General features: G+C 42.7%; 1 protein-coding gene across 1 annotated transcript in view; it reads right to left on the bottom strand.

The window, feature by feature from the left end:
- URI1 (URI1 prefoldin like chaperone) overlaps positions 1-20,817 on the bottom strand; it is a 48,255-nt gene extending 27,438 nt beyond the window's left edge. Inside the window, 2 exon segments of the mRNA XM_048515584.1 lie at positions 285-319; positions 20,268-20,817. Of these exon segments, the coding sequence (XP_048371541.1) occupies positions 285-319; positions 20,268-20,339 (107 nt within the window). The 5' untranslated portion in view covers positions 20,340-20,817.
- Between the last annotated feature and the right edge of the window lie 6,959 nt (positions 20,818-27,776).

Here is a 27,776-nt window from a genome sequence, read left to right as displayed (position 1 = left end):
AGAGAACTCCGAGAAGCTGTGACTAGCCCAAGGTCACCCAGCTGGTGTGTGTGGGAGTGCACAGGCTAATCTGAATTCCCCAGAAAAAAGAAGGGGGTACACTTTGACCACCAGAAAATGATTTGCTGGGCATCGTGGCCTACGTGTACAGAAGCCACATGGAACGGGAGGCAGTAACCAGGAGGAACACTGGGTGACTCTGGAGCGAAAAAGCCTGGCTGGATCCAACCCGCTGGCTATTTTCATTGGTATTTTAGGCATGCGTTCAAACATTTTTCACTTACCAGTGCTGAATTTTTTCTTGGCAGCTAGTGACCACCTGTCATTAAAACAGATAACTGTTCATGAAAAAACAAGGCTACAAACACAGCTGCAAAGTCAACGTTTCACAATCTAGAGCAGGCGGCGTTACAGATTTGGTGGCGTCTCTCTAAACATTTTTATTTGTCAGAGCAAAGGCGCGGGAGCAGTCGTTCTTAAGCAGTCCACTTTATCACAAGGCTCTAATCCAGACTGATAACTACAGAATAAATTACTCTTTCCCCCCAACTCATATTTTGATACAATGCGTGCTCCATAACAACGAGATGACACACCGATACAAGATAAAAAACCAGCATTTTCGCACAATCTACACATCTGTTTTCAATGTTACATGCTTTGCAGAACAAAGTAAATATAATTTATTAAGAAGAATGCATGTTTGCTCTTTTCCCCCTCCAAGAACCACCCTATAAAATATTTTCTCATCATCAATAAATCTATACAATGTTGTCTCGCTTGCAGTTTTGCAAAAGCTTCAGAAATCATGTATGAGGCAATGTGAATTTTGACTCTCAAAACACACAAGTAAACAATATCATTTCAATTAACTACAGACTTCTGCGAAAAGCAGGTTCATTTCATCCAAGACACAATTAAAAATAACCTTCCTGTTGGATACATATTTAAATTAAAGTAAAAGTTGGTGGTTATGAAAGGCAGCGACAAATGTGATATACCACCAGTAATAGCATTAACATTTCTATAGCATTGAAAAGCAAATTCTGGACTTTGAAGAACTATCCACATTTTAATTTTGACACAATTCCACCATTATACGGCCCTTCTGAAGTTCCTTAAAGAAAAAAAAAGTAAGACCCCTCACAGCATATATGGAAGGAGAGGGAAAATCCGCCATTGCTCTGCTGGAACGGATAGCCCTGTTACATTAAAAAATAGGCAGATGCACTCTACAGGGTAAACAGTATCTCTATTTTAAAAACAAGAATTCCAAAAGATTCACAAGACTGCCAGATTAAACTGGACAGGAAGACTGCAGAATTACTGGATTGCTACATTAACCAAATTGTTCCCTGACAAATGGGAGAGGGGTGTGTGTGTTGGCGTACGACTGTTAGGCTTGGCCTGGAAACCAGCAGAAAGCCAGGCAGAACAGGGACAGGGACATCAGCAACAGTGTGACATCAGTTCTGGGGAAACCAGAAGTGACATCATGCCTCTTAAGGAACTGCTATTAACTCTACTGTTCCGGTGATTCCTAGAAGAGGAGTGACATCACTCCTGGGGAAACCTGGAAGTGACAGCAGTTTTCTCTAGGAATCACCAAAAATGATTTGGTTTTACCACGGAGTTTCCGGCGATTCCTAGGAGGGCATGACATCACTTCTGGGTCTTCCCTGAAGTTAAATCGCATGATCGCAAATGGTAATTGTAAGAAAATCTTTCTTCTGACAGTCACCAAAGTGCCAGTGAGCAACTCAGCAGGATCAGGAAGAGGACTGGAGGGAAGGCAACCTGGTAAAGTTTGGTCAAAGAAGAAAATGAACGGCTGTGAGCATCTAGAGGGAAAAACACTGAGGGGAAAAAGAGAAAGAAAGCTCAGGTGGGTGGGTGGGTGACGAGGAGAAAGCAGAAGTGGTGGGGAAGAAGCAAAGTGGAGCAGACAAAGGGAAGGAGAGTGAGCAAGAAGATCCAGAGGATTTCTCTCCAGCGACAGCCCTCACTGGTTTGCCCCTCTTTTGCATTATGTATTCATCCATTCATTCTCACCTTGCCCCACTGTTGCTGGGATCCAGGCAGCAAAGGCGGAGCTCTTGGGGATAGTTTTAGGGGTCATACGATTACTGCATTTGTTTGCTGTTTTCTTCTGATGCTGCTTTTCAGTGGAACTGAGGAAAGTATGTTCCTTTGGGCCTCTGCTACTTCTGCCTTGTACTTATCATTTGCCAATTTTGATGTCAGTATAACTTTGTATTACGAATTCTAAGAATATTGTGAGTTCAGTGAAGTAAAGGCAAGACACAGATTACACACACACACACACACACACACACACACACACACACACACACACACACACACACACACACACACAGACGAGAACATATGAGCCAGATGAACACTCTTACCTAAAGCTGTACAATGGGAAAGGACAATTTTTGAAAAATCACAGACCACTGCAGACAGCTAGAAGGGTGAAAGTTACAACACATGCTGCTTATTATGTTACATAAAAACTCACACTCTGATAACTGCAATGACATTTTTACATATTCCAGGTTTTGTGTCCCATGTTGCTAGAAAACACAAATCGCTACACACCATTTTGAAGGAACACGAACAAGACCACGCGCAACAAAGGAGAACTGTGAACATTCTATTACATAACAAACATACAGTGTCCAAAGATCCATGAGAATATAGACTTAGAGTTCCCTCTTGACCGTTCTTTCTTATTTACTGAGCTGGTAATTACAGGGCAAATAGAAAAAGCTCTGAAGTTTAGGGGAGAAATCTGTAGCCTTGTATGCACTTGTGGTCTGCCTTGCACTAAGCGCACATTCCCTTAGGATTGAATTATTGATTATGCACTCATTTTGGCCTCTTCAGAAGTCACCGGGCTCTCAGATCAGAGAAGCTCCGTGGTTTCCAAAACAAGAGAACGTATGAGCCGGATGAACACTCTTGCCCAAGAAAAGGCAGTGGGAAAAGGCAATTTTAAAAAATATCACAGACCAGCGGAGACAACTCTTCACACAACAGCTCTTCTGGCAAGGCTCAAAAGGACTTCTTTTTTTATGCTACATGTCTATCTATAATGCAACAGACTCGTGAAATCGACATGGCCTATTGCATTATCGATATTCCCAAGCCGGCACCACAAAAAAGGAGGGGGGGGGGGTGGGCAACATCCCCAGGAGGTTGCACAAAAACGAAAAGGAAGTGGTGGGCAGGCAAAAGGGAGGATTGGATAGGTGTAGCCAAGGACACTTTGCAGCAGGAGACTTCCGTTGCAAACAGAAAACCACAATGGGAAGCAATGAAATCACGCCACAAGACGTGAACAAAAGGCCTGCGGCTCAGGGACAAGCCACTTTTACAAGCAGAGGGCCCAGATTAAGTCCCTGGTACCATTAATGATCAAACAGAACCAAAGTAGCAGGCAACAGGAAAGGCTGTTCTCTGACCAAGCCCCTGGAAAGGAGCTACTGGTGAGGGCAGACTGTGTTAAGCTAGAACAGTGTTTCCCAACATTTTCGACATCATGGTACCCTTGACCTCACTCTTCATATCTCACGGTACCCCTGCCATCCGCCCCACCTTCCCCTCCCAGTGCCCCTGCTTGCCACCCCCACCACCTTCTCCTCCCAGGGTGAAGGGAAGCACTGCGGGGCGGGAAATGGCTGCTGACCTTGCGGCAGGCCCTTCCTCTTGGGCCAGCTCCATGTCCTTGCTGGCACTGGTGGAAGACGCTGCAAAAGTGAGGGGGGCTGGTAGCATTGCCGCGGTACCCCTGGGACATGCTCACGGTACCCCGGGGTACCACGGAACCCTGGTTGGGAATCGCTGAGCTAGAAGGACCCACTCTCTCTCTCTGTACAAGGCAGTATCATGTGTCCAGGCAGGATCCAAAGACCACTGCACATAAATGAGGGCATCCCCAAGCTCTCCAGCGCTCGCTGTGATTAGCAAAAAAGCTGTTCCAAAAAGTTGGAAACTTCCCAGAGCTGCTTCCTAAACAGCAGAAGAAGATGAAGTTTGGAGAGCCCTGGTGTGTCCACAGATGCGTTTGGGTGTACACAGAAAATTCTCTGGACTCCAGCTTGCCCGTTCGTATCCTTCGATGAATTAACATACGCAAATAACCAACAGACAATCGCGTTAATCCGAGAGTGACTGAACCCCTACAGGTAACAGGAAATTCCCTGCCAGGAAAAAAAACACACTACACAAATATAAGCACAGACTGCAAAGAAACTATACGGCAAATCACATTTCAAATCCATCTTAAACGTATATGTTTTCGAAGATCAGCTTTGCAAATATTTGTTTCTCGTGTACCTGCAAACAAGCTAACATGCGGAAGCAATCAACGGGAGAGCATTTGCCAGGGAAAAAAATAATGCTGCACCTTCAACTTTCAATAAAAGCACAGGTGCAGATGGTTCGCTTTGGTGTGTTTTTTTTTTTTTTAAAGGACGGAAGGGGGTGGGGTGGAAATGGTGCTTGGCAAAAAATGAGGAGGCTTGGCTTATATTCAGTCGCTCTGGGGTAGATTCTATAAACCTCACTCAGGAAGCAAGCTGCAGTCAACAATCCTGTTAAAAATCCAAAGCAACACAACAGACTTCTACCACATTCCATAAACGAGCTGTGGACGGTTTTCTGGCATCAAGAGATAGAAAGAGCCAGCTTACTCTGGGAAGTTGTACGACATACGAAGGGCAGCCATTATTAAAGCTGTATTTTTTTTAAAAAAAAAATTGTTATGTTGTATTGGGAAGAACATCCTGCTAAGGTATTTCAGATCCCTGTGTTGCTAAGAAGTTTGCCAGGTAACTCACATTCAATCCGTCTCTCAATTGAACCTGAACTCAGAGCTACTGTGAGGACAATATGGAAGAACGGAGAACGATGTGGGTTGCATTGTCGAAGGCTTTCACGGCTGGAATCACTGGGGTTCTGTGTGGTTTCCGGACCCCTGAAGATGCCAGCCACAGATGCAGGCGGAACATCAGGAGAGAATGCTGCTAGAACAAGGCCATACAGCCTGGAAATTGGGAGAATGGAAACTGGTGCCATCTTGTTTTAACGCTACACTATTGTATTGTATTTTAATGGGGCTGGGTTTATTTTTATTAGAGCCGTATTTAATTTATATTTACTGAATTTTAACCTACTATTGTGCTCTATTATATATTGTTCACCGTCCTGAGCCCTTCGGGGGAGGGCGGTTTATAAACCCAAATAACAACAACAACAACAACAACAACAATAACAACAACAATAATAATAAAAACCACACAGCACCCCAATGTAGGCTGCCCTGGAGGAAGGTTGGGACAAAAATATTTTGATATAAGGTTAATTGTGTTTATTTCATCATGAGGAAGGAGCAAGTCAGGAACATAAAAAAATGTCCTTTTCACGAAGGCGGATTCTGCATGGGCCAAAAACAGTGGTGTTAAAATAGTGCGAAAACCAATGGTTTTAAACCATTTTAAATTGCTTTCATACCGTTTCCACACCGCTGTTTTTGGCCCATGCAGAAATCCACCTAAGTGAGAATCCTGCCAGTGAGAAACAACCTGAAATATAAGGTTTGCATGAGGAAGCCCTGACATACCTTCAAAACTGCCTTCACCTTCCCCCCAGCTTTTCACAGTCTCGGAAATAGCCAGGTGCCTGGTCACCCACAGCAAGAAACAATAATCTCTGGATAACCAGCCAGGGAAATGTTGAAAGGTGGGAGTGCAGAAGGGGAATGTAGGGATGCGTCAGCGGACCCGGTAGAGCCTCAGAAAGTGCACAGGAATGCCTGCGCCATTTGTGCCCTCCTGGGCTTCCACGTACGCACATCACGAGATCCCCCTGACTCACAGGTCACCAGATGCCTGAGTCATGGGTCACAAGACCCCCAGATGTGGAATTGACCCAGACGGAGACGTTTCTTCCTGCACGTACACTGCCCCCGCAGGCCATGAATTGCGCAACTTTCTCCCGCTCTCCCGCCTTCCCCAAACCCTAATAAAAGGTGCCAGGGACCACGGTACGGCAAATTAGCCCGCCGCTGGCTTCTCTCCAACGGATGTTATTGCTGCGTCTCGTCTCTTCATTGCGTCACCGTACCAACTTCAGGGGAACAGTGGCTCGGTGACAGAGCAAACGATTTGCAGGAGGAAGGTCCGGTGTTTAATCCCTGGCAATTCCAGTTAAAGGATCGTGGCTGGGGAAAGACCTCTCTCTGCTGACCCCTTGGAGAGCTGCTGCGGGTTCAGGAAGATAATGTCATGTTAGAGCCATTGGTCTAACTTTGTATGAAGCAGCTTCATATATTAATTGCAGAAAAAATTTCTTCTTTATGACCACTGATACGGCACAAAAGAGTGACAAGTACATCGAAGCATGCAGGCTACGAAAAGAAACTTAACCATTTTGGACAGTTCAGCTTTGAGAGATTTATTTGCAAGGATGGGGGATTTCTATGCATGCCATTTAATATTTTCTCTTCATTATAATTGTGTCGGGGTGATAGGCCACCACCTGGTATCCCCAGGGCTTTGGGGCTGGATGTCATCACACCCAGGTAAACACCTGGACACGACACCAATATGTCAGCAGACCCACATCATGGGTCAATTTAAACAGGGGTTGCTCTTTGCTTTCTTTTCTACAGCCCCACCCACAGCTGGGATTCAACTCATGAGGATTATTATTAAAGTGTACGCAGAATTAAGCTACCGGGCGGGGGACGCCAACACTAAACGTGTTCATGATGTCTTCTGCAAAAGTTCCAGCTTAATTGCTCTGTTTCTGGGAAAAGGAAGCTCTCCATTCCCAAATACATGACTTTCCACGCATGACGTGCGCTAAAGTGAGCTAAAGCAAAAGCCCCGCAAACCGTGAAGTGCAGCGTGTTCATTAACCTCTACATGATAATCCTTTCGTAGCTGCATATTAACTAGTTACATATTCATAATCATTTACATTATTTAGAAGACCTTCTATGAAAATTTCCAGGCGATATCCATTAGCTACAATGTTAAAGGTTACCCGAGATAGTCTGCTTAATGTTTCCAGGAAGCTTTTTTAAATTAGTAAATATGTAAATTGGGAACATATGCTTTGGGGGGGGGGGTGTTTCTTGAAGGGAAAAAATTGGGCCATCAATAGAAATGCACAGGGAGAGACACTGTTTTCATCAACCCTTAGCCCAGGGGTGCCAAACTCATTTTTTACAAGGGCCGGATATGACATACATATGACTTGGCCGGGCCAGGCCCTGGAGGGGGCGGGATGGTCTGATGCAGGTTCGACTGTCCAGGCGGTCACCCCCCAGAACCAGGGCCTGGCCCGACCAAGTCACATGTATACCATATCCAGCCCTTGTAACAAATGCGTTCAACACCCTTGCATTGGTCCCTTAGACAGAAACAATAAAGCAGTAACACCAATCAATTCAAATTTCAAGTTCCTCCTTAAACAGTCTCCCATGAAGGGATGGGTACAGAAGGGCAGAATCAAAAGGGGGGAAGGGGGAAATACTCCTTCAAATGAATAGGATCTAGTGAGTTACATCCAATATCATTTCTACATATCACTGAAAACATTCACTGGGTGAATGAGAAAGGAGAGTGAGGGAAGATAACAAAATATAAAATATAATGCTTACCTTTCCATATTATAAACCAACGCAGGTCTGTCCAGGGCCCCAAAGTTCAGACCAGAAGCTGGTGGACTAGGCACTGGCTCCTCCTCCTTACGCCACTAGGGCTGCTAATTGGAGGGAGACTAACCAATTTAGTTGAACAACCCATGATCTTCCTGCCAGTAAAGTCCAGGCAATGCTTGAGAGATGATATGGTACTATCAAGGGACATTAAAACTCAAAAGATCTACTGGCCTTCATGAGTATGAGCAATCTCCTGTTGTGAAAGATCATGTGGTCCTCCCCACTATCCTTCCCTTTGGCCTCACAGTTTATCTGTCAGAATAGTTTACCGTTATGCCTAAACTGAGCCAGCGCTTAACTATGGTTAAGGGAAATAAGTTCTAGTTACGCATTCAGTCTGCACGAGGCCACTGCAACACCACAGCACCCGATTAATTTTGTCCACTAGGCAAAAAACAATCTATGTTCTTGCCAATATAGAATTATCTGTGGTTTACCTGAACACTAAAATACTTAAACAAATAGAGAGTTAATAAACTACCCTGGCCAAAACTGATCAAGTAACTGAGTCATTAAAACCAGGCACCATGCATTCAAATGCGTAAGTGAAATAAGTACAAGTACCTCTTCTCAACCATTGATAATCTACTGATTCTGCTTATTTCTTCAGATTTTTATTTCAGAACAATGTGTTGCCTTGAAGATGCATTGAATACCTGTTTATCTGTGGCAATGCTATTTAGATGCCACAAGGGGGCGCCATCATGCGAATTTCCACCTTCTGTGCACAAGCAATTAAACACGTTCTTTCTAACAACCAGTTTATGTATGCTTTTTTTGAATAGCCAGTTTACCTACGCTTCAGTTCTTTAAAATCCCATTGGTATCTGGCTAGGAAAATAAATGTTCTCACTTGAGCAAAAATCAAAAGGCTTTACTTTAAAACACACACACACAACCACAATTCACCCACATCTGAAGTTGAAATTCAATAAAGCAGTTAAATTCCAGACTCATAATTCTTCCATTGCAAACATCAGATCTTCAGTAGAATCCGACTTATATTTACTCAGGAACCATACTCAGATACCACTACATTTAACAAGACTACAAAGTAAGTTTAGTCAAGACTGCAGCTTTAGATAGGAAATTAAATGAAGAGATCATAGACTCATGATTGCTTGGGAGAACAGCAAGAGTCTGAGGCCCCTTCCGCACATGCAGAATAATGCACTTTCAATCCCCTTTCAATCCACTTTGCAGCTGTGCGGAATAGCAGAATCCACTTGCAAACAGTTGTGAAAGTGGATTGAAAGTGCATTATTCTGCATGTGCGGAAGGGGCAGAGGGTTCCAACCCAGTGATCCTTTCAGTTCATTTTTTAATTTTCATCTGTCATGTTTATTTATTTGTATCTCACTTTTCTCACTATTGGAGACCCAAAGCTACTAAAGCACCCTCCTTCCATTTTAGCCTCACAACCACCATCCTGTGAAAAAGGCTAAGTTGAAAGACAAAGAGCTAGCGTGTGACCACAATGGAAATTCAGACCTGGGTCTCTCAAATTCTTCACTCTAACAATTACACACCCTGGCTCCCTTTATCTCCCAAACTGTACTTCTGTGTGTGTGGCAAAGTCACAGCTGATTTATGGTGACCCCATAGGGTTTTCAAAGCAAGAAATGTTGGGTGATAGTCTGCCGTTACCTGCCTCTGCGTCATACCTGGTAGTCCTTGGAGGTCACCCATCTAAATTCTAACCATGGTTGACCCTGCTTGGCTTCTGAAACCTGAGATGATCGGGATAGCTGGGGGTTATCTAGATCAGGGCAAACTGTACTTACATTTTTTTAAAAAACACCCTTCATTCTAAGTTAATGTACATTATATATGTCTCTTAATATTCCAGAAAATGATACACAGCTGGTACCACCCAACTCTATGATTCCTTAATTATATATACACCACAGCGATAGCCTTGTGGCAGTGGTGGGATTCAAATAATTTAACAACTAATTGTTTACAAGCACCATTTTAACAACCAGTTCTGCCGAAGCGGTGCGAACCGGCTGAATCCCACCACTGCCTTGTGGGTTTTTTAAAAAAGTCATCAATTTCACAAATACGGGATTCAAAAATGAAACTCGCACCAACGCTAACAGAAGACCTACACAGATAATACTGGTGCATATGTTTATGGTTGAGTGTACCTGTTCACAAGTGAGGGTTCTGCATCCTTCATACATGAACAGCTGCAGCGCTATCCTAAACAGTTACTTTTGGGCCTGGAGGCAGAAACTGCTGCCAAATCACAGCTGATTTATCACTGGTGCCGGATTTAGATGAAGAGAGGCCCTAGGCTTTTCGACTTGTGAGGCCCCTCCCAATCCCCCACCCTCACGACCAGAGGAAGCTGGGGTTCACAAAGCGGGCTCCACATCAGTGAAGTCCTGGGAGGACAAAATCAATACAGAAATCAATACCAGTGTCAAGTTCACTTAAGAAAGCACTGTTCTGAAAGGAAGAGCAAGGAAAATTACTGAAGGCGTTGTGACGGTATGTGTAAGAAAGGCCTATGACAGGGTCAAAAATATTATGCTCCTTGGCCAGCGGCCCCCTAGATTTTGAGGCCCAAGCCTTCAGCCTGCCAAGCCTCTAGGTAAATCTGGCACTGATAATTGCAATCCCTAGGATTTCCAAAGTAAGAGATTTTCAGAGGTTGTTTGCCTTGCCTGCCTCCACGTGGGCTGAGAGAGGTCTGAGAGAACTGTGACTGACCCAAGGTCATGCAGCAGGCTTCATGTGGAAGACCAGGGAATTGAACTCAGTTCTCCAGATTAGAGTCTGCTGCTCTTAACCACGACACACCACTGGCTCTCCACCCTCGGACCAAGTAGGACATAACTCTGCTTAGGACAACATAGTTAATCCCTTTCTAATTTAAAAACTCTGATCTAACCATAGCTCTTGGTGATAGCTTCCTTGGAAATCATGGCATTGCGTGTTCAGTGCATTCTTCCTCACCTGTAAAATGGGAATAAGATGCACTTGCTTCTCTGACTTGTCACCAATTAATGTCTTGGAAGCACTTTGAAGATACGAAGCAGTGTTACAACTGCTAAGGAGTACAATTTACTACTTGTAAACCAAAGAGCTAAGCATTTGAGGCCACTTCGCCCTGAGTTAGCACATGCGGCATTTTCTTTCAATTGAGTTTCCATTTCTTAAGGATACTGGCATTAGCCAAATCTACAATATTTACATTCCAGGTGTAATGAAGCCAGGTGAAAGAGAATGAAATTCCATGCACAAGCACAGAACATGTCTTGTGTGCCTACAGAAAGTAAATGTGGTGCTAAAACGAGCTCTCAAATAAATACAAGTCCAAATGGTTGTGGTGGGTTTTCGGACTTGTAGTACTCTCAGAGGTGTATCTGTGATACACCTCTGAAGATGCCAGCCACAGATGCAGGCGAAACGTTAGGAACAAGATCTACCAGACCACGGCCACACAGCTCGGAAAACCCACCACAACCATTGAATCTGGCCATGAAAGCCTTCGACAATACAAGTTCAAATTATTTTATGTTAGGAAAATCGGCCATTTTGGATGACATGAATCATACTTATTAGATCCAGAGCTGCAAACCAGACTCAAGCAGTGGCAGGGTTGGGCAATGGGTTTTGAAACAGCCCGCTCCGGAAATAAGAAGAGCCTGCTACAGCACAGAGCCCTCAGAAGGGAAGGGGCCCAAGATGGAGCCCTTAGCCCGCTTTGAATGGTTCTTGAGTTTTTCGATTGCTCGGCTTGCAGACACATTGTTCCCGTCAAACTGTAAAGGAACTCGAGGTTTGGAGCCACCCACAGGTCAGATGTGGCCTCCAGTCCAAAATTTGCACACTTCTACCCTTAAGGCATGGCTCAAAGGTCAGACCAAACCACAGTGTGGCACTACACAAACAAGGCCTGTGCCAACTCCTGCTGTAGTGCTAACAGCAGTTTGTCATTACATCCAAACCAGCAAATCTTTCCCAGCAAAGCAATATTGCATGTAACCCACAGTTCCTGGAAGGGAAGTGCAAGATATAACTTGTTAGTCTAGCTGCAACAGCAAACCAGTTTGCAATAAAAGTATTCACACTCAGCTTATCCAATGCAGCATCAATTTTGCATCACCCATGATCCACCCCCGAGTCTAAAGAAATCTCATCTCTGTCTACCTTGCCTTCAGGCAGGGATGAAACTGAAATATTATCAATATATCCATCCCAACCATCTTACACAACACAGATCTGCAACGTGAACCTAATAAAACACCAGTATTTCTACTTCAGAATAACTATTTTATGTAATTAAAACATTTTTATGCCACCTTTCCACCAAACGTAGGATCCCCCAAACAACAAACAATTAAAAAAAACCTTTAAAATACACAGAGAGAGAGAGAGGGGGGGGGGATTAATAACAATTAAACGAAACATAGACTGGAAGGCGAGTCAATGAGGGAACACCAAACAAATCAGAAAAATCTTCACCCACAGTAGGAAGACAGTGATAGAGGGAGTAGATGGACTTCCCCGGGGAGGGAAAACCATAATTTCCTAACACAACTCTGTTTTTAAAAAGAAGTTGCAGAGAAAGCTTTCACTGCCGGAATCAACTGGCTGCGTGGTTGTGATCTGGTAGTTTTTGCTCCTAACATTTTGCTCACATCTGTGGTTGGTGGAACTTGAAGGGCAGATTACCATTCACAACATGCCTTGTTTCACTAACTAGTTTTTGTTGTCTTCGCAGACTTTTAGTTGTGTGTTACCATACAATAATATTTGATTTTCCTTGCCTGAAGCTGCTCCTAAACAAGTATTAGTTTTGGGAAAAGAGGCAGGGGATGATTCTGAGAAAAGAGGGAGAAATATGAGCAGGATGTATTTCAGCTTTGTAGAGTGCTACACAGGAGCAAGCTCAATTGCTGGGGATTATACCTTGTGATATTTCCATCTGAATAAACATGGCTAACACTGAGATCCATGAGATGCCTTCCATTTTGCATGGTGATTATGTTCGCCATGGTTTCATCATGTCACAGTAAACACAGCTGCTGTGTGAAGTGGCTTTAATAGTTCTGGCATTCCATCAAGTGCTCCAAAGTCAGACAATAGTGGCTAACTCGCCTAAGGCCGTGGTCCTAAGCATGTTTCATGGGAATCGTTCTCACTGATCTTGATAGGACTTGCTTCAGTTCAAAGTACCAAGAACTGAGCTCTGTAAGAATTCCCAAACAGAATGAACCACTGCCTCTTTCTTAAATCTTACCACAGAATTTTAAATACTCAACTGCAATAATCATACAATCATAGGCCCCTTCTGCACACGCAGAATAACGTGTTTTCAAACCACTTTCACAACTGTTTGAAAGTGGATTTTGCTATTCTGCACAGCTTCAAAGAGCATTGAAAGCAGTTTGAAAGTGCATTATTCTGCATGTGCGGAAGGAGCCATAGAGTTGGAAGACCCCAAGGGCCATCAAGTCTAACCCCCTGCAATGTCTTGCAGATATATCCTCAGAAAAAAAACAGCAATCAGAGCTATAAAACTGCCCTTTGATCAAACTGCTATGATTGTCATTGGAAACAGTGATCATTTTCAATTATCATTGTGTGTGTTAAGAGCTGTCAAGTGACTTCCAACTCATGGTGATCCCATTCCTACAAAATGTCCCACTGTTAACACCTGCTCAGGTTTTGCAAACCGAGGGCCATGGCTTCCTTTTTAGAGTCAATCCATCTCGTGCAACCTTTTCCTGCTGGCTTCAACTTTTCTGAAAACAATTACTGTCTTTTCAAACGTAAACATCATCTACACCACAGCACTCCTGTCTTTTGCCATATTTTATTTATTTTATGCAGACAACTGAACTTGATGTTCCAAGCAGCCTAACTCATGCTCAAGCAACTCAATCAAGCATTTTTCATCAGAACACTCAGAACTTTTCAAGAGGACAATGAGAATATCTCATTAAGTGTCCACACTAAATGTTCCGATAACGTGTTCCGATAACCTTTTTGCTGTTTTGCCTTTGGCTGAAACAAAGAAAACCATGCACAACCTCACACTAATTATCCTTGATATTAATCAACAACCTCTCCACCCGTGGACAAGCAACCCTTCCTTAAAATAATGAAAGAATCAAAGTTGCCTGACATCATGAGCTCTTCAGAATTCTACTCTACAGACCAAAGATTCTCCCCTCCTCCATTTCATTTTGACAACAGCAATCTTGTAAGGTAGGCCAAGCAGAGAGCGACTGACCAAGTCACCCAGCAAGCTTTCATGACAGAGTAGGAAGTTCATCTCAGGATTACTAGATCTTAGTCAGAACTCTATATCACATTGTAGAAAGTCAAACCCATATTGTGATGAAGTTGTTCTGTAACTGTATCTGTAACTGTATTAGGAAAAGTCACACTAGCCTGACAAGGTCTTTGAACTCCGGATGGAAGACCAAAAGGCTGTAACCAAAAGGAAGCCCCATACATCAAAGGCTAGGTTACCTCATGGCAGGAAACGGGAGTTTTCCTGGGATTCTGATCCAAGCTGAGCTCGGGTGAGCATCTGAGCTCAGGGGGCTGAGACAAGTCTGCAGGAACGGTGCCATTTAGAACATTTTATTGTTTCCTGTTTTTATTTTCAATGAAATCGTTGAGAACTCAGCTGGTTTCAGAGTATCTGGAAAAAAGAACCCATGATTTTGTAGAACAGGCATGGCTCTCCCAGGCCTGGTTTCGTGATATGGTGGGAGCTGGAATCATCTCCATGCTACTGGCAAGGCTGTGTGTATGCCACATAACTTCTAAAGGCCAGTCACTCCAAATTCTACCCCAGGAAAAGCAGGACTCTGTGGCTCACATAAAATTATTCAAATTAAGCACATGTGTATAATCTTTTATATTCTTCCTATTTTGTCAATTCTGCTGCCAGTTTTGCTAATCATAGGAAGGAAACCAATTCTAGCCATCCCTTTGACTTGTGAGACTTCAGCAGGGACGTCTCCAAACTTTTATCGTTTCATAGCCACATGGACTAGAAACTTGGGGTTGGATCCAGTGCAAAATTTCCACTAGGACACCTGCACTATGTCTGTTATTACACTTTATTGTATTATACTAATTATACTGTACTGTATTTCTGCTTGTGCCAGATATTGTGCAACCAATTTCTGGTCATCATAATACATAGGGAGGAGCCCTATAGTGCAGATTAGTAAACTGCACTACTGCCATCAAAGCTCTGCTCACAACCCAAGTTCAATCCTTGTGGAAATCAGTTTCAGGTAGCTGGCTCAAGGTTGACTCAGCCTTCCATCCTTCTGAGGTTGGTAAAATGAGTACCCAGCTTGCTGGGGGTAAAGTGTAGATGACTGGGGAAGGAAATGGCAAAACCTGTAAACAAAGTTTGCCTAATAAACACTGTGACATGACATCACCCCATGGGTCAATAATTACCCCAATGCTTGCACAGAGGACTACCTGCACCTTTCGTAATACATAGGAGGAAAGTGAATTGCAGGGCACAAGATCCTGCACAACAGCAATCGTGCTAAATCCTTTTATGTTTGCACTTATACATCACTAGACCCAAACCTTGCCTCCTATATAATCGCAGTACCTACCCAACTCTAATTATTCATGTTGATTTGCTTATGTGCTGTCCAGTTCCAGTCTTCAAAGAAGGGAGGTAATTCGGATTCTGCTTCTAGGTAAGCTTTGCTCTTTAAATTCAGCAATATGTGGGGGAAGGAAAAAACTGAGCTGAACCCCTTTCACTCAGCAGACAGACTGAAACTGTCTATCTATGGAAAATGATTGAGACTCATTAAGTACTTCCCCTGGAGCTGTACAAAACTAGTTAGCAGATTGGTCTCTAGTGAAGAGGAGCCTAGAAACAGCTTCTCCTTAATCTGGCTTGATAGTATCAGGAAATCTGTCCAGGAAAATTGCACATAAGTTTATAGCTCATGAAATGTCTGAACAGACAGTAAGATGATTCCCCTCCCTACAAAACTGCTGAAAGTTTGTTTGCAGTATAAGCCAATCACAGTGTCAAATCCGCCTCTGCACGGTGGTGGGAGGGAGTTTCTTGCTGCACAGCATCCATGCCACATGATGGGTCAAATGGAACAATTATTTTCAGGGCTGGACTGTCAGTAATGCAACCAAAGAGTTAAGGGTATTTAAGTAAGAACATATCTACAAACTTCTTACTCCTATTTCATCCAGGATTGTTCTAAGGACTAGAAAATCAGGGACAAGAAATCTGGCTAGTAAGTATTATGCATTTTAAAAGTTAATTAAAATCCTAAATTTAAAAAGAGTGAATTTAGAATGAAATTAGAAAATGCGACATATCCATACAGTACCAGAACTTTATCACTACGGCTTCCCTCCATACTGCTTACAAGAAATAAAATGAACATGTATGGGGAAAGTATAGCCAGCATTTCAAGCAAGAAAATTGACATTACAGCATCAACTGCCAATCACTTATATTTTCTTGAATAATAATGCTTATAATCAGTGCATACAATCTATTTTTTCTCTTTGATGCTGCTTAGGTGCCTTCTGCTGATTCAGTCTCACAGGTCATTGTCATCACTTTGGACAACCACAGTTTCTGTTTGAACAGTATTCTGTGAAAAACAGATGATCCATGTGTTTTGGATGTGCTCCATGAAAAATGTTTTTCATTTTTCAAAATTCCCTCACTCTTATCCATCCTCCCTGTTTTTAATTTTTATATGTATTTGTATTTTACCTGTCTGAAATGGTTTAATGTTTACAGACTTGGAGATGCTGAACTGGATGAAAAGGCAACATAGAAATGTTTAAAATAAATAAATATGTTCAGGAATGCTTTTCTTTCTCCACAAGGGGCAGCTTTAAAGTGCTTCAGAGCTTACTTTTGTTCCACCTGATGTTCACTGGTACTTTAAGAGGACAAAATACACATTGGTGGCTTATCCCAATTTGGGTAAGAATTTCTCACTACATACATACATACATACATACATACATACATACATACATACATACATACATACATACATACATACATACATACATACATGTACAGATGCTCATGAATCATTCTATGAGAGTACCACCACTACAGTTCTCAGTTGAACTCTTATTCTGAATCAATAACCTTTTAATGTGTATGGCGTTCTAGATTCAACATAAAAGCTACACAGGTGTATTAATCACTTTACAAAGGGCCTACAAATACAAGCAAGTCTTCTCCCACCCATCATCTCAAGCACAACAGTTTTCAAAGGAACCCTTCCTCTCACTGTTTTGCAGGTCTTCAAGTGAAGAATGTGCATGTGTGAACTAAACCAAACAAGGGTTGTGGAATAAACTCTGCATCTGGAATCAGGCTTGGTTTCAAACCATGCTTCTATATTCAAACTCAACCTTCCAGAGAAAACTATGCATGTTGCGACATATTATGGCACTTATTTACACAACAGACTGTAATGACCTGAAAACAGTCCAGATGGTGCAGCCGCAAACATATGGGGAACCTTCCATTAATTGATTTTAAAGTGATTTGATTTAAAAGAAATAACACTCCAAAAGTATCAGATTAGAGAGCATGAGTTTGTAACTAACCGGAGACAGAACTCTTGAGTGAAAGTCAGACTTTTATGTTGGAGTGGGGACACCAGGCCAATACATGATAGCTGGCTTTAGGAGGGGAATAGACAATTTCATGATAGTCAGTAATTATAGATAAGCACTGATGGACACAAATGGAACATCCATGTTCAGATGCAGTAATCCTCTGAATAACTGTGCTGAGGACCAACAACAGGGGAAGGTTGTAGTAACATACGTCTGTCCAGTTGCTACTGATTTATGGTGACCCAAAGAATTACTAACCTCCAAAACATCCTTTCATTAACAGCCTTAATGAGGTCTTGCAAATTGAGGGTTCTGACTTCTTTTCCTACTGTCTTCATTTTTTCCTACCCTGTTTCCCCGAATATAAGACATCCCCGAAAAATAAGACATAGCAGAGGTTTTGCTGAAGTGCGAAATATAAGGCATCCCCCGAAAGTAAGACATAGCAAAGTTTTTGTTTGAAAGCATGCCTGACGAACAGAACACAGAAAAATAAGACATCCCTTGAAAATAAGACATAGTGCATCTTTGGGAGCAAAAATTAATATAAGACACTGTCTTATATTCGGGGAAACACGGTAGCATAATTGTCTTGTCTTGTGAGGCTTGTCTTATAACACGACCAAAGTACAACAGCCTCCTTTTAGCTTCTAGTTAGCTCCTTTTAGCTTCTAGGGAGAATTCAGGCTACACACCTTATCTCTTGGGAAAAAACACAAACTACGGAAGATCAGCTTGTCCTTAACTACACGTAAATGTTAATTGTTGGACTGTCCTCTGCCTTTTCCCTCCACTTTTGTTTCCTTGTGTCTCTTGCCTTTTTAGTAACTTGGTATGAGCTGCTTTGGGAGACAACTGCTATCTGAAAAATGGGATGTAAAGTTAATGATATAGTACATATACTGATAAACAAAAGGCCAATTCTTATCAACAGTTACAGTGCATAATATTGTCAGTTCTCTCCTAGTTGTAAACCTTGCCCATGATCAATATACTCTCTACCCCAAGGCTATGTACATTCACCCCAGGCTCTTACATATCATACAAATATCTTTCATTCCATAAAATCACCAATACAAATAGAATCCACATTTCACAGATAAATTCATAATATGAAGTGACAAGGAGTCGGTCTTCCAACAACTGTAGTTACATCAGTGAGATCAACGGGTGCTAAAGAGTTTTAATCCGTGTTAAATGACTGTGACAGTACAACAAGGTTGTGAATGTCATACAACAACATGGTTGAAAGAGGTTGAGGGGTAATTCCTGCATCAACAGCAGATTGGCTGCAAGTACAAGAGTGCTGTGGACAGTCATAAGCACAAAGAAAATAAGTCAAGGGGTAAGTAATCTGCGTTAAGTGATCATGACAGCCCAAAACAATTGCAACCATCAGAACAAAGCAATTAAACGAGGCCAAGGGGTAACTTATGTGTCAGCAGCAAATTGGGTTGTTGTCAGGAGTTTCAAACAGTCCTTGAAAGAAATCAGCCTGGTAACTAATCTGTGCTAAGAACTCCTGACCAAGTCTAACAGCCTCGTGACACACTACCAGCCACCAACCCACCCAGAGCTCACCTCTGTGACTAAGAGAAGTTCAAGGAACAATTCTGGGAAAAATGATTTTTGAATATGAGCTATAAAAAACATACTGAAACTAAAAAAAGAGCTGGAGGAAGGGACTGAAGTGCCCTTTGACCCGTGAGGAGAAAAGATAAGCGAACAACAACCTAACTTTGTGCCAGTGTTTCCTTAGGGAGTAGAATTCGTTGAAATCAAGCATTGTATTGCTTTTATCATTTTATACTTTTATACATACGTAAGCTGCCTCGATTCCCTTGGGAGGTTGGCAGGATATAAATGAAAAAGGACAGACAGACAGACAAGACTGGAGGAAGGGACTGAAGTGCCCTTTTACCCCATGAAGAGAAAGGATAAGTTGGCAAGTATTTCCTTGCTTTCATTGCTCAAGTATTTCCTTTGGGACTGGAATTAATTTAAATTGGGGAGGGGGATTAGAAAAGACTGCAGGAAAGGTCTGAAGTGCCCTGTCACCCCTGTGAGAGGAAAGGATGAGTTGAAGGAAGGACTGAAGTGCCCTGTCACCCCTGTGAGAGGAAAGGATGGGTTGAAGGAAGGGCTGAAGTGCCCTGTCACCCCTGTGAGGAGAAAGGATGAGTTGAGGGAAGGGCTGAAGTGCCCTTTCACCCCTGTGAGAGGAAAGGATGAGTTGAGGGAAGGGCTGAAATGCCCATTCACTCCTGTGAGGAGAAAAGAGGAGTTGAGGGAAGGGCTGAAGTGCCCTTTCGCCCCTGTGAGGAGAAAGGATGAGTTGAGTTGAGGGAAGGACTGAAGTGCCCATTCGCCCCTGTGAGGAGAAAAGAGGAGTTGAGGAAAGGGCTGAAGTGCCCATTCGCCCCTGTGAGGAGAAAAGAGGAGTTGAGGAAAGGGCTGAAGTGCCCTTTCACCCCTGTGAAGAGAAAGGATGAGTTGAGGTAAGTCTAAACCTGAGCAGGGATTTCCTGAGGAAATAAACGCAATGAACTCAAAGGAAGGGGAGTGGTTAGTAACTGAACTCTTCATTAACACAACTGAGGCCATTAAAAAAAAACAATCCGAGAGGCCCTGCCCCCCCCCCTAACAACGGCCACTGAGTGGTGTTGACACCCCCCACCCACCCCGCCGCCGCGCGACACTCCTCCCACACCACCAACCGCCCCTCACAAGGGGCATCGCAGAAAACGCGCGCGCCCTCTCGCCCCGCCCCCTCGCGCCCCTGAGCTCGCGCCCCGTCAGACCCCGTGGCCTGAGGCGAGCTCTCCGCGGCGTCCCCTCAGAAGAGCGTTCCAGTTAGGAGGGCGCCTTCTTCAAAGGCTCTTGCTTCCCCCTTTCCATTTTCTTTTTTTACCTTTCCATGTTCTTCCCGCAGGCGGCCCAACTGGGTGACGCTGAGCGGCGGCGCTTGGCCGGCGGGCTCCATGAGCCGTGAGGGAAAGCGGGCAGAAAGCGAGGGGAAATAACAGTCGGGCTAGGCCTGAGCCTGGCTTTTGTTTATTATTTGCTTGCTCCTCTCCTCTAATTTTTCTTTTTTTCCCCCTCAGCAGGGCGAATGAGTCCTATAGAAATGTTTGTGGAAGGCAAAGCGCCGGCTCCGGAGTCGCATCCACGGCGCGGGGGCCGCCGAAGCCGCCTGGGCCCAGTCAGGAGCGGCTGCCGGGGGAAGCATCTCACACTCGCATGCTGGGCCGCGTCGCCGCCGCCGTTGCCTCAGCCGGGGCCCGGGAGCAGCCGCTCCAGCGCCGGTGGGAGCCAGCCGTGGTTCTCCTCCGCTTCACAACGAGGACCCGAAGATGATCGCCGAGGGAGAGCTCCCGACGACAACCACGGCTCAGGCCGCTTCCCTGCGCCTGCCTGGTCGCGGCTACAGCACTCTGGGTAGCCGCCGGGAGGAGGCGAAGGAAGAGGAGGAGGAGGCGGCAGCGGGAGGGCGCTCCGCTTCCCTCATACACATGCATGCACACACCCCCTTCGCAGCCGCACCGCGGGGAGATCCCATGGATCCCAAACGGCAAGAGGATCCCTTGGTCGAGTTTACAAATGCTTACTCCGAGACAAAGCCAGTTCACTACGGATGGAAACATCCCCCCGGCCTCTTTCTGAGATTTATGTCCCCTATAAGGCAGCCTTTCAGTTGTACTCAGATTGTTCCTGATTTAGGAGAACTGGGAAGGATCCAGTGGATCTTACTCCTGGAAATTGGATTCCATCGTTCTGTATATTTATTATTTATTTGTTTCACTTAAAATACTGCCCACCCCCATATACACATACACAAAAGGATACCTTTGCATTCCTAATTTGGAAATGCCAATCATAAAATTCATAGCCGCACCATGTTTCTGAGATGGATAAGGGTGATCAGTGACTTTCTGCCCCAGGAAAACAAGTTAAATTCCATACACTGACATCTTCCCACTTAGTGTATATTATGCACCATCTTTATTGCATGTCCACTGAGGGGACATGTCACAGTCTTCTCCCCCATGTGTACTTGATATAAACCCACAGGATTCCTACCTGCTTCAGGTATTGTCAACAGTTTTTATGAACTTGCACACAAAACACAATTTGTCTGGATCGTACAGCAAGTCTAAATACATTCATTCTACTGGATCTGATTTCCCACTGAAACATTCCCAAGTTGGTCTGTTACAGCTATCAACTGGGGCTAATACATACTTGTCTGATTTTTAAAAAATGCTCAATCCCACACCTGTCGAATTCCAGTGAGGTTTTGTAGCTCTGATGGAAAAGATCCCACATCCCATTGGAGGTGTGGTCTTCTTGAAATTGAAACTTTTTTCTTCCAGCAACTTTGCAAAAAGTTATAAAATATTCCTGACCTAGGAGTAACAAAAACAGAAGTTTTAAGAATGTCATAAAACATGGATATGTTGAATTTTGCATCCATTATATTATACCTTATATAATATCAAAAATATTATATAAAATTAAAAACAGGCAAAATATACCTGACAAACATGAAGCAGAAATTATAGAATTGCCGTATTCTATCAGTCAAAACTATTTTGATTATAGATTTTTGTGTCTCAATAATTTCAGATCACTGAATCCGACTTCCACAAACATTAGCATAAAATAAGCACAGAGGTTTTATCTCTACAGAAAAATGGCCATGCATGAAGCAACCTTTATATGTGTCCAAGTAAATATTTGTAGAACCCAGGAGATCCATTGCACTTCTACCTTCCTACATTAGAATCTATGTAATCCATGCATCCTACATAGTCCTAAAAACAAATTATTAAACTATACATGGGAAGCCACACCAATCTTAGCTGGGCAGCCTCATCCAAAGGTCCAGGTGCCCAAATGCAGCACCACAGCCACTCTGCCCCACCATTCCCAAGAGGGCTTTCAAGTGGCATGGGGGAGAAAAAAACACAAGCCTCCCTGCTGCTAGAAAGCCCTTGTTGGACTTTATGAATTTATACCACCCAAAAAGTAGCATTTTACTATTTATATAGCACTTCCAGTGGCCAAAGCATATACACTTTATAACACTACTGTAAAGGAGGCTATTGCTATGCAATACATATTGCAGGAGAGGAGCTAAGGGGGAGACCGTAGTTGCCTAAGCCCACCTAGTGAGTTAATGGGAGAGGTAAGATTTGTACTAAGATTATCCTGCATCATACACCAGAGAACCACTTGTCCCTTTCACACAAGAAACACAATCACAATTTAGTATACATATCAATAACTTATGCTATGTCTTTAATGATAGAACAAATATAAGAACATCTTGGTTACAAAACGTCAGAATATACCTACACTGTACTGTTTTCCAGACCAACTACTAGGAAGATCAAGTCAGGCATATTAATCATTCATCAACAAGCAGAAAAGGAGGGAAAGCCACACTTTTGGAACATTTAATTTTGAGAGGCAAATATTTCACATATAATATTTTGTTTTTAAACTATGCTTCAATAGATATTCATCTTAACGTTTGGGTTATATCCTCCAGTTATGGGGAAAAATATATGACTGTATTTTCATCCAAATCTGCATGGAGTAGATTCAGTATTGCTACCCCCGCAAATGTAATAATGCCAATCTGTCATTTCACCAAATAAAGCAAGCCTAAATTGGATAAGGTACTTTTGCTTCGTCAAATGTTTTGCATCCTTTCAAGGAAGGCAGAATTGTTTGGGGGAAGGTGTTTTTTTTTGGTAAACAAGGTGATTAATACCAAATGTGTGTAGTATGCATTTTCAAAAATGCATCTTCATAATTATACTCAGTAACATCAAACTAGGATTCCTGCCCTGAAGCATCCCTTCTAGACCACACAAATCCTTAAGAAATTTACCAGCAAAAGAGATGAATACTTATAAATAAGTGTATCCTTATACTGAAACTTGTCCAAAAGTTGCAAAATTCATTGCAAATTCCGAAAATTTGTTAAGCTTCCATTTCAGATAAAAATCACATGACAGTTGGGGCAGCATTTTAACCAAGCATTTATAAATGCCACAACAAATGAGGAAGTAAATAATATGGATTTGCTGAACTGAATTGTGGCTAAATGAGTAAATTAAAACTGTAGTTTTTTATGTACTTTAATGTTGAAATGAATGGACCTTGTGACGATTCAGCAGTTTTATTGGACTGTTAACATTTTTGCATTATACAATCATCGGTATTAACAGTAGATGTGGGTTAGCTAACAACTGGCATTGTTTTCCACTTGCATAGGGTTGGTTTTGGGTCAGTGGCTCTCTTCCATTTCAAGGGAGCCTTCCTCTAGTGGAAGAATTCTCAGCAGAAGGAAGTCATTAGTACCTCCTCTGCTGGCCACCCCTGCAGCGTAGGCCACCTTGGCCTCACAGGATCTCAGCTACCCTTCTGGCACATTCTATTTAAGCCCTTTACTTCTGTCAAGTAGTTAACAGCACTTCTGCAAACCTGAGTCCTTGCACCGCATTAACCTTCTCCCTCTTGCTCTGCCTCCCTTTTATATTTCTCATGAGATTTCCTCCCTCCTGGGAGCTCTCTGCTCCAGCCTCCTAGGGGCTGACAAGTATTGCCCTGGCTCTTCATTTTCTTGGCTGTCCTTGACTGCAGTTTGGCTGGGGCTGTGCTGGCCCCGCCCCACTCTCAGGCTCATTCAAATTTGGCAAAGCCTAAGGTTTTCTCCTTGCTTATCTTCTGCTCCCTAGAGAGCAAGAACCCATTTCTTAATGGTGTGTATTTGTCTTGTAAATCCTGATTGGAGGAATGTGGACAGAAAAACCATATTGTTGAAAGAGTTGGAAGAAAGTTTACAGGAATGGAAAACTACATTTTGAAACCATATTAATACATCAAATTGTTTCATTTCCCCATTCTCTGAACCGTTGGATGACAGGCTTTACCGTCAAAGCATGTTAGTTTCAGCCAAGGCTTTGTTCTGCAATCTGTTCTCATTGGAAGCAGGTGAAATAAATAATGAAGATAAATTCCTCTGAAAACAAATAGATGTTTTCCTGAGTACCAACAGTCTGCCCTTTCTCCTGTGATTAGGGAGAAAGTTATCCATGTCTCACAGGAGATATTTCTCTGGCAAGAAGTAGTTCTCAATAATCACTTACAACAGTCACACTGGAAACATTAAAAACCATTTAATTATTTGATTAAGATCAACCAAAATAGCACAGTGTACCAAAATAGCAACTTTAAAGATTTCCAGAACTCTTAATCAGGCTGAATATTCTCACCACTCAATAGAGGTAAGGAGATCTTCCAGGCCATGAAACTTGAAAGTGTTCACGTTATATTGTGTTGCTGTCATTTGGTGGGTCTGTTTCTGATGCCTCTTTAAGATTTGACTGAAATGGGGCAAGACATTGTCATTGAACGAGTTGCAGACACGGCCTGCAACAGTTTTGTCTGGGTGATTTTTCTCCACAACCCCCTGCACCTTACTGCAAATCAATGAAAACCGAGACAAATTTTTCACTGAAAAAATCGATGAAAACTGAAACCGATGAAAACCGAAGGCAATGAAAACCGAAGTTCCACTGTAAAAACTAAAAAGCTGCCACAGCAAGTCACTAGAAAGTATATTTTCAGAGCAATCTTATTCCAGACTGCCCAGATCCAACTACCTCGAACTGATACAAACATAGCTTTTTTCCCAGGCCCAACCTAGAGGTGATATAATTCCCCCTAAGCATTCTGATGTTCTGATCGCTTTTATAACTGAGCTCTTAAATATATGAGCTTTTAAAACAATATTTTAAATTGCGTAGAGCAGAAACCTCGGCTTTAATCCAACTTTTCCACAGCTGAAGAAGCCCTTTAAAAATATGACCAAGTTACAAACGTATTTAAACCCTGGTGAGAAGTACACACACTTAGGAATATGGTGATTTATTCTATTATGGATATGCTTCTTTGCATGAAAACACTTACTTCATTGTTGGACTTGGATCTGAGGGAGGCAGGTGTGAAATCCCACTCTGCAATGGAAGCTTGCTGGGTCACCTTGGGCCACCTTGGGCCAGTCACACACTCCTAATCTAACCTACCTCACAGGGTCTTTGTGAAGATAAAATGGAGTAGAGGAGAATGATGTAAGTTCCATTGGGGAGAAAGTCAGGTGCACATGGAGCAGAGACTGAGTCTGGGTACCCTACACCCTAGTGCAGTGGTGGCGAACCAATGGCACACCATATGTTCATGGACTACAATTCCCATCAGCCCCTGCCAGCATGGCAAATTGCAGGGAGTGATGGGAATTGTAGTCCATGGACATCTGGAGTGCCATAGGTTCGCCATCACGGCCCTAGTGCAACACTCTACCCACTGCTACCAGACAGTCATAGAAAAACATCCCAATTAAGTAATGTGTTATATCGGGGCCTTACTAATATATGGTGTTGATGCTATTGATACTGCATCAGTCTTAGATAATTATTTCATAATTGTTCAGAAAAAGGCAAACACCCCCCAAAACACTGAAACATTTTTTAAAAAACTTAACTTAGCAGCCATAATGGAACACAAAAGCAGCATGGGGTAAACAAATGAGATACAGCATAGTAAATTTATGTCAGCAAACACCATTTTGCATCTGTTAAATGTGGTAAGAAAGCAGACAAACAGCTCAACTAGCTCCAATTTATACAACTTTTCACCAGGAGGTGTGCCACTAATTTTCGATTTAGTGACTGAAACACACACTGCATTTGCACTCTAGTTCTCTGTTGTCAATTGACAAAATTTAAAATGTCATGTCATTTGTCAGTCTAGTGACTACATGGCCTTTACTACATAAGCCAAACCACGGGATGGTTGTTGAACAATCTGCATTTAATCTGCCAAAATGTAGCAGTGCCTGGCAGCTGCCATTTGAGAAGCATATATCTTTAGGCCCAAATTCTGTGTGTACTTAGTTTAACCCATGAAATTCATCCATGTGCAGCTTGCAAGGATGAGATATGCTTGGTCTATAATAAACAAGATTAAGGATGGGACTTAATTTGAGCCTCTTATTCCTCCCTTACTAAAGAAATTTCATGCACACAAACAAGTAAGGCTTCGGAAATAACAAAACATGCCAAATCATTTTCATTCCCCTGCTTCAGCAACATAATTAGTGTTTAGTCCACATTGAAAAAAAAAGAGATTGGCTTTCTATAACCAACTGATCATTATAGAAACAGGATGAAATGAAAAATCAGACTTCATAATTTGAGGGGGGCAGGCTTATATCTCTACATTTTGATAATTGACATCTCAATTGGAATTCGGAATTAGATTTTTTGAAAGAAACATAAAGGTTTCAATGTCAAATGAATGCCGATCCAGATCCAGTTCTGACCAGAATGAAAGGTGGATAGCTAATTTGTACACTTTGTGGATGCTTCTACTAGGTCTCATTACCATCAACTGGAAATTCCAGTTTCTCTGCATTCAGTCTCATGTGAGAGGAACCCTCCATAAAGATTACTGTCACTTTAATGGACTTTCTTCGTATTTTCTGCATTAAAGAGGTGATTTTTTAAAAGTTGTCATTTTTTAAAAAATGTTTGAAGCTAACCAGATGGATATATGAAGACAGTTTGAGTTTCTATTATCTTATATATTGCATCTCAAACCAGTTGTGAATTTACAGCAGGTTTCCCTTCTGAATTTCCCCATGTGGACAAGACCAACCAGGAAGCGAATGATTATGATAATGCTAAATCCAACCATGTTCAGCCCAAGACATTGATCATATAAATGAAATACTAAGCCTTGTCCCTCTTATGGAAGATGAGTTTAAGTTAAGGTTGCCAACTCCAGGTTGGAGCGAGAGATCTCCTGGAATTACAACTGAACTCCAGATATATAAATCACTTTATGTGTTTGTTTGTTTAAGGAATTTTTCCTCCTGGAGAAAATGGCTGCTTTGGAAGGTGGACTACCTGACCCTATATCAGTGGTGGCGAACCTTTGGCACTCCAGATGTTATGGACTACAATTCCCATCAGCCCCTGCCAGCATGACCAATTGGCCATGCTGGGAGGGGCTGATGGGAATTGTAGTCCATAACATCTGGAGTGCCAAAGGTTCGCCACCACGGCCCTATATTCTATCAAGGTCCCTCCCCTCCCTAAACTCCACTCCAAGTTTTTGCCCTGAAATCTCACAAGTATTTCTGAACCCAGAGTTGACAATCCTAGTTTATGTTTGTGCCCCTTTAAACTGGGGATAATATTTCTTAACATACCTTAGTTATGTTATATAAAAGAATCTTGGCCTTGGACATAGGGAAAAAGAAGTTTCTAAGGTGAGCCCAGGGTGAGCTGAGGTATGTCCCATTTACAGAAAAAAGAATAACCTTTGGTCCATTTCTGGAAGATAC

Source organism: Sphaerodactylus townsendi, linkage group LG14 (genome assembly GCF_021028975.2).
Source record: "Sphaerodactylus townsendi isolate TG3544 linkage group LG14, MPM_Stown_v2.3, whole genome shotgun sequence".
Lineage (NCBI taxonomy): Eukaryota > Metazoa > Chordata > Lepidosauria > Squamata > Sphaerodactylidae > Sphaerodactylus > Sphaerodactylus townsendi.
Note: the sequence above shows the minus strand (reverse complement) of the source record. Positions and strands in the feature narration are given on the sequence as shown.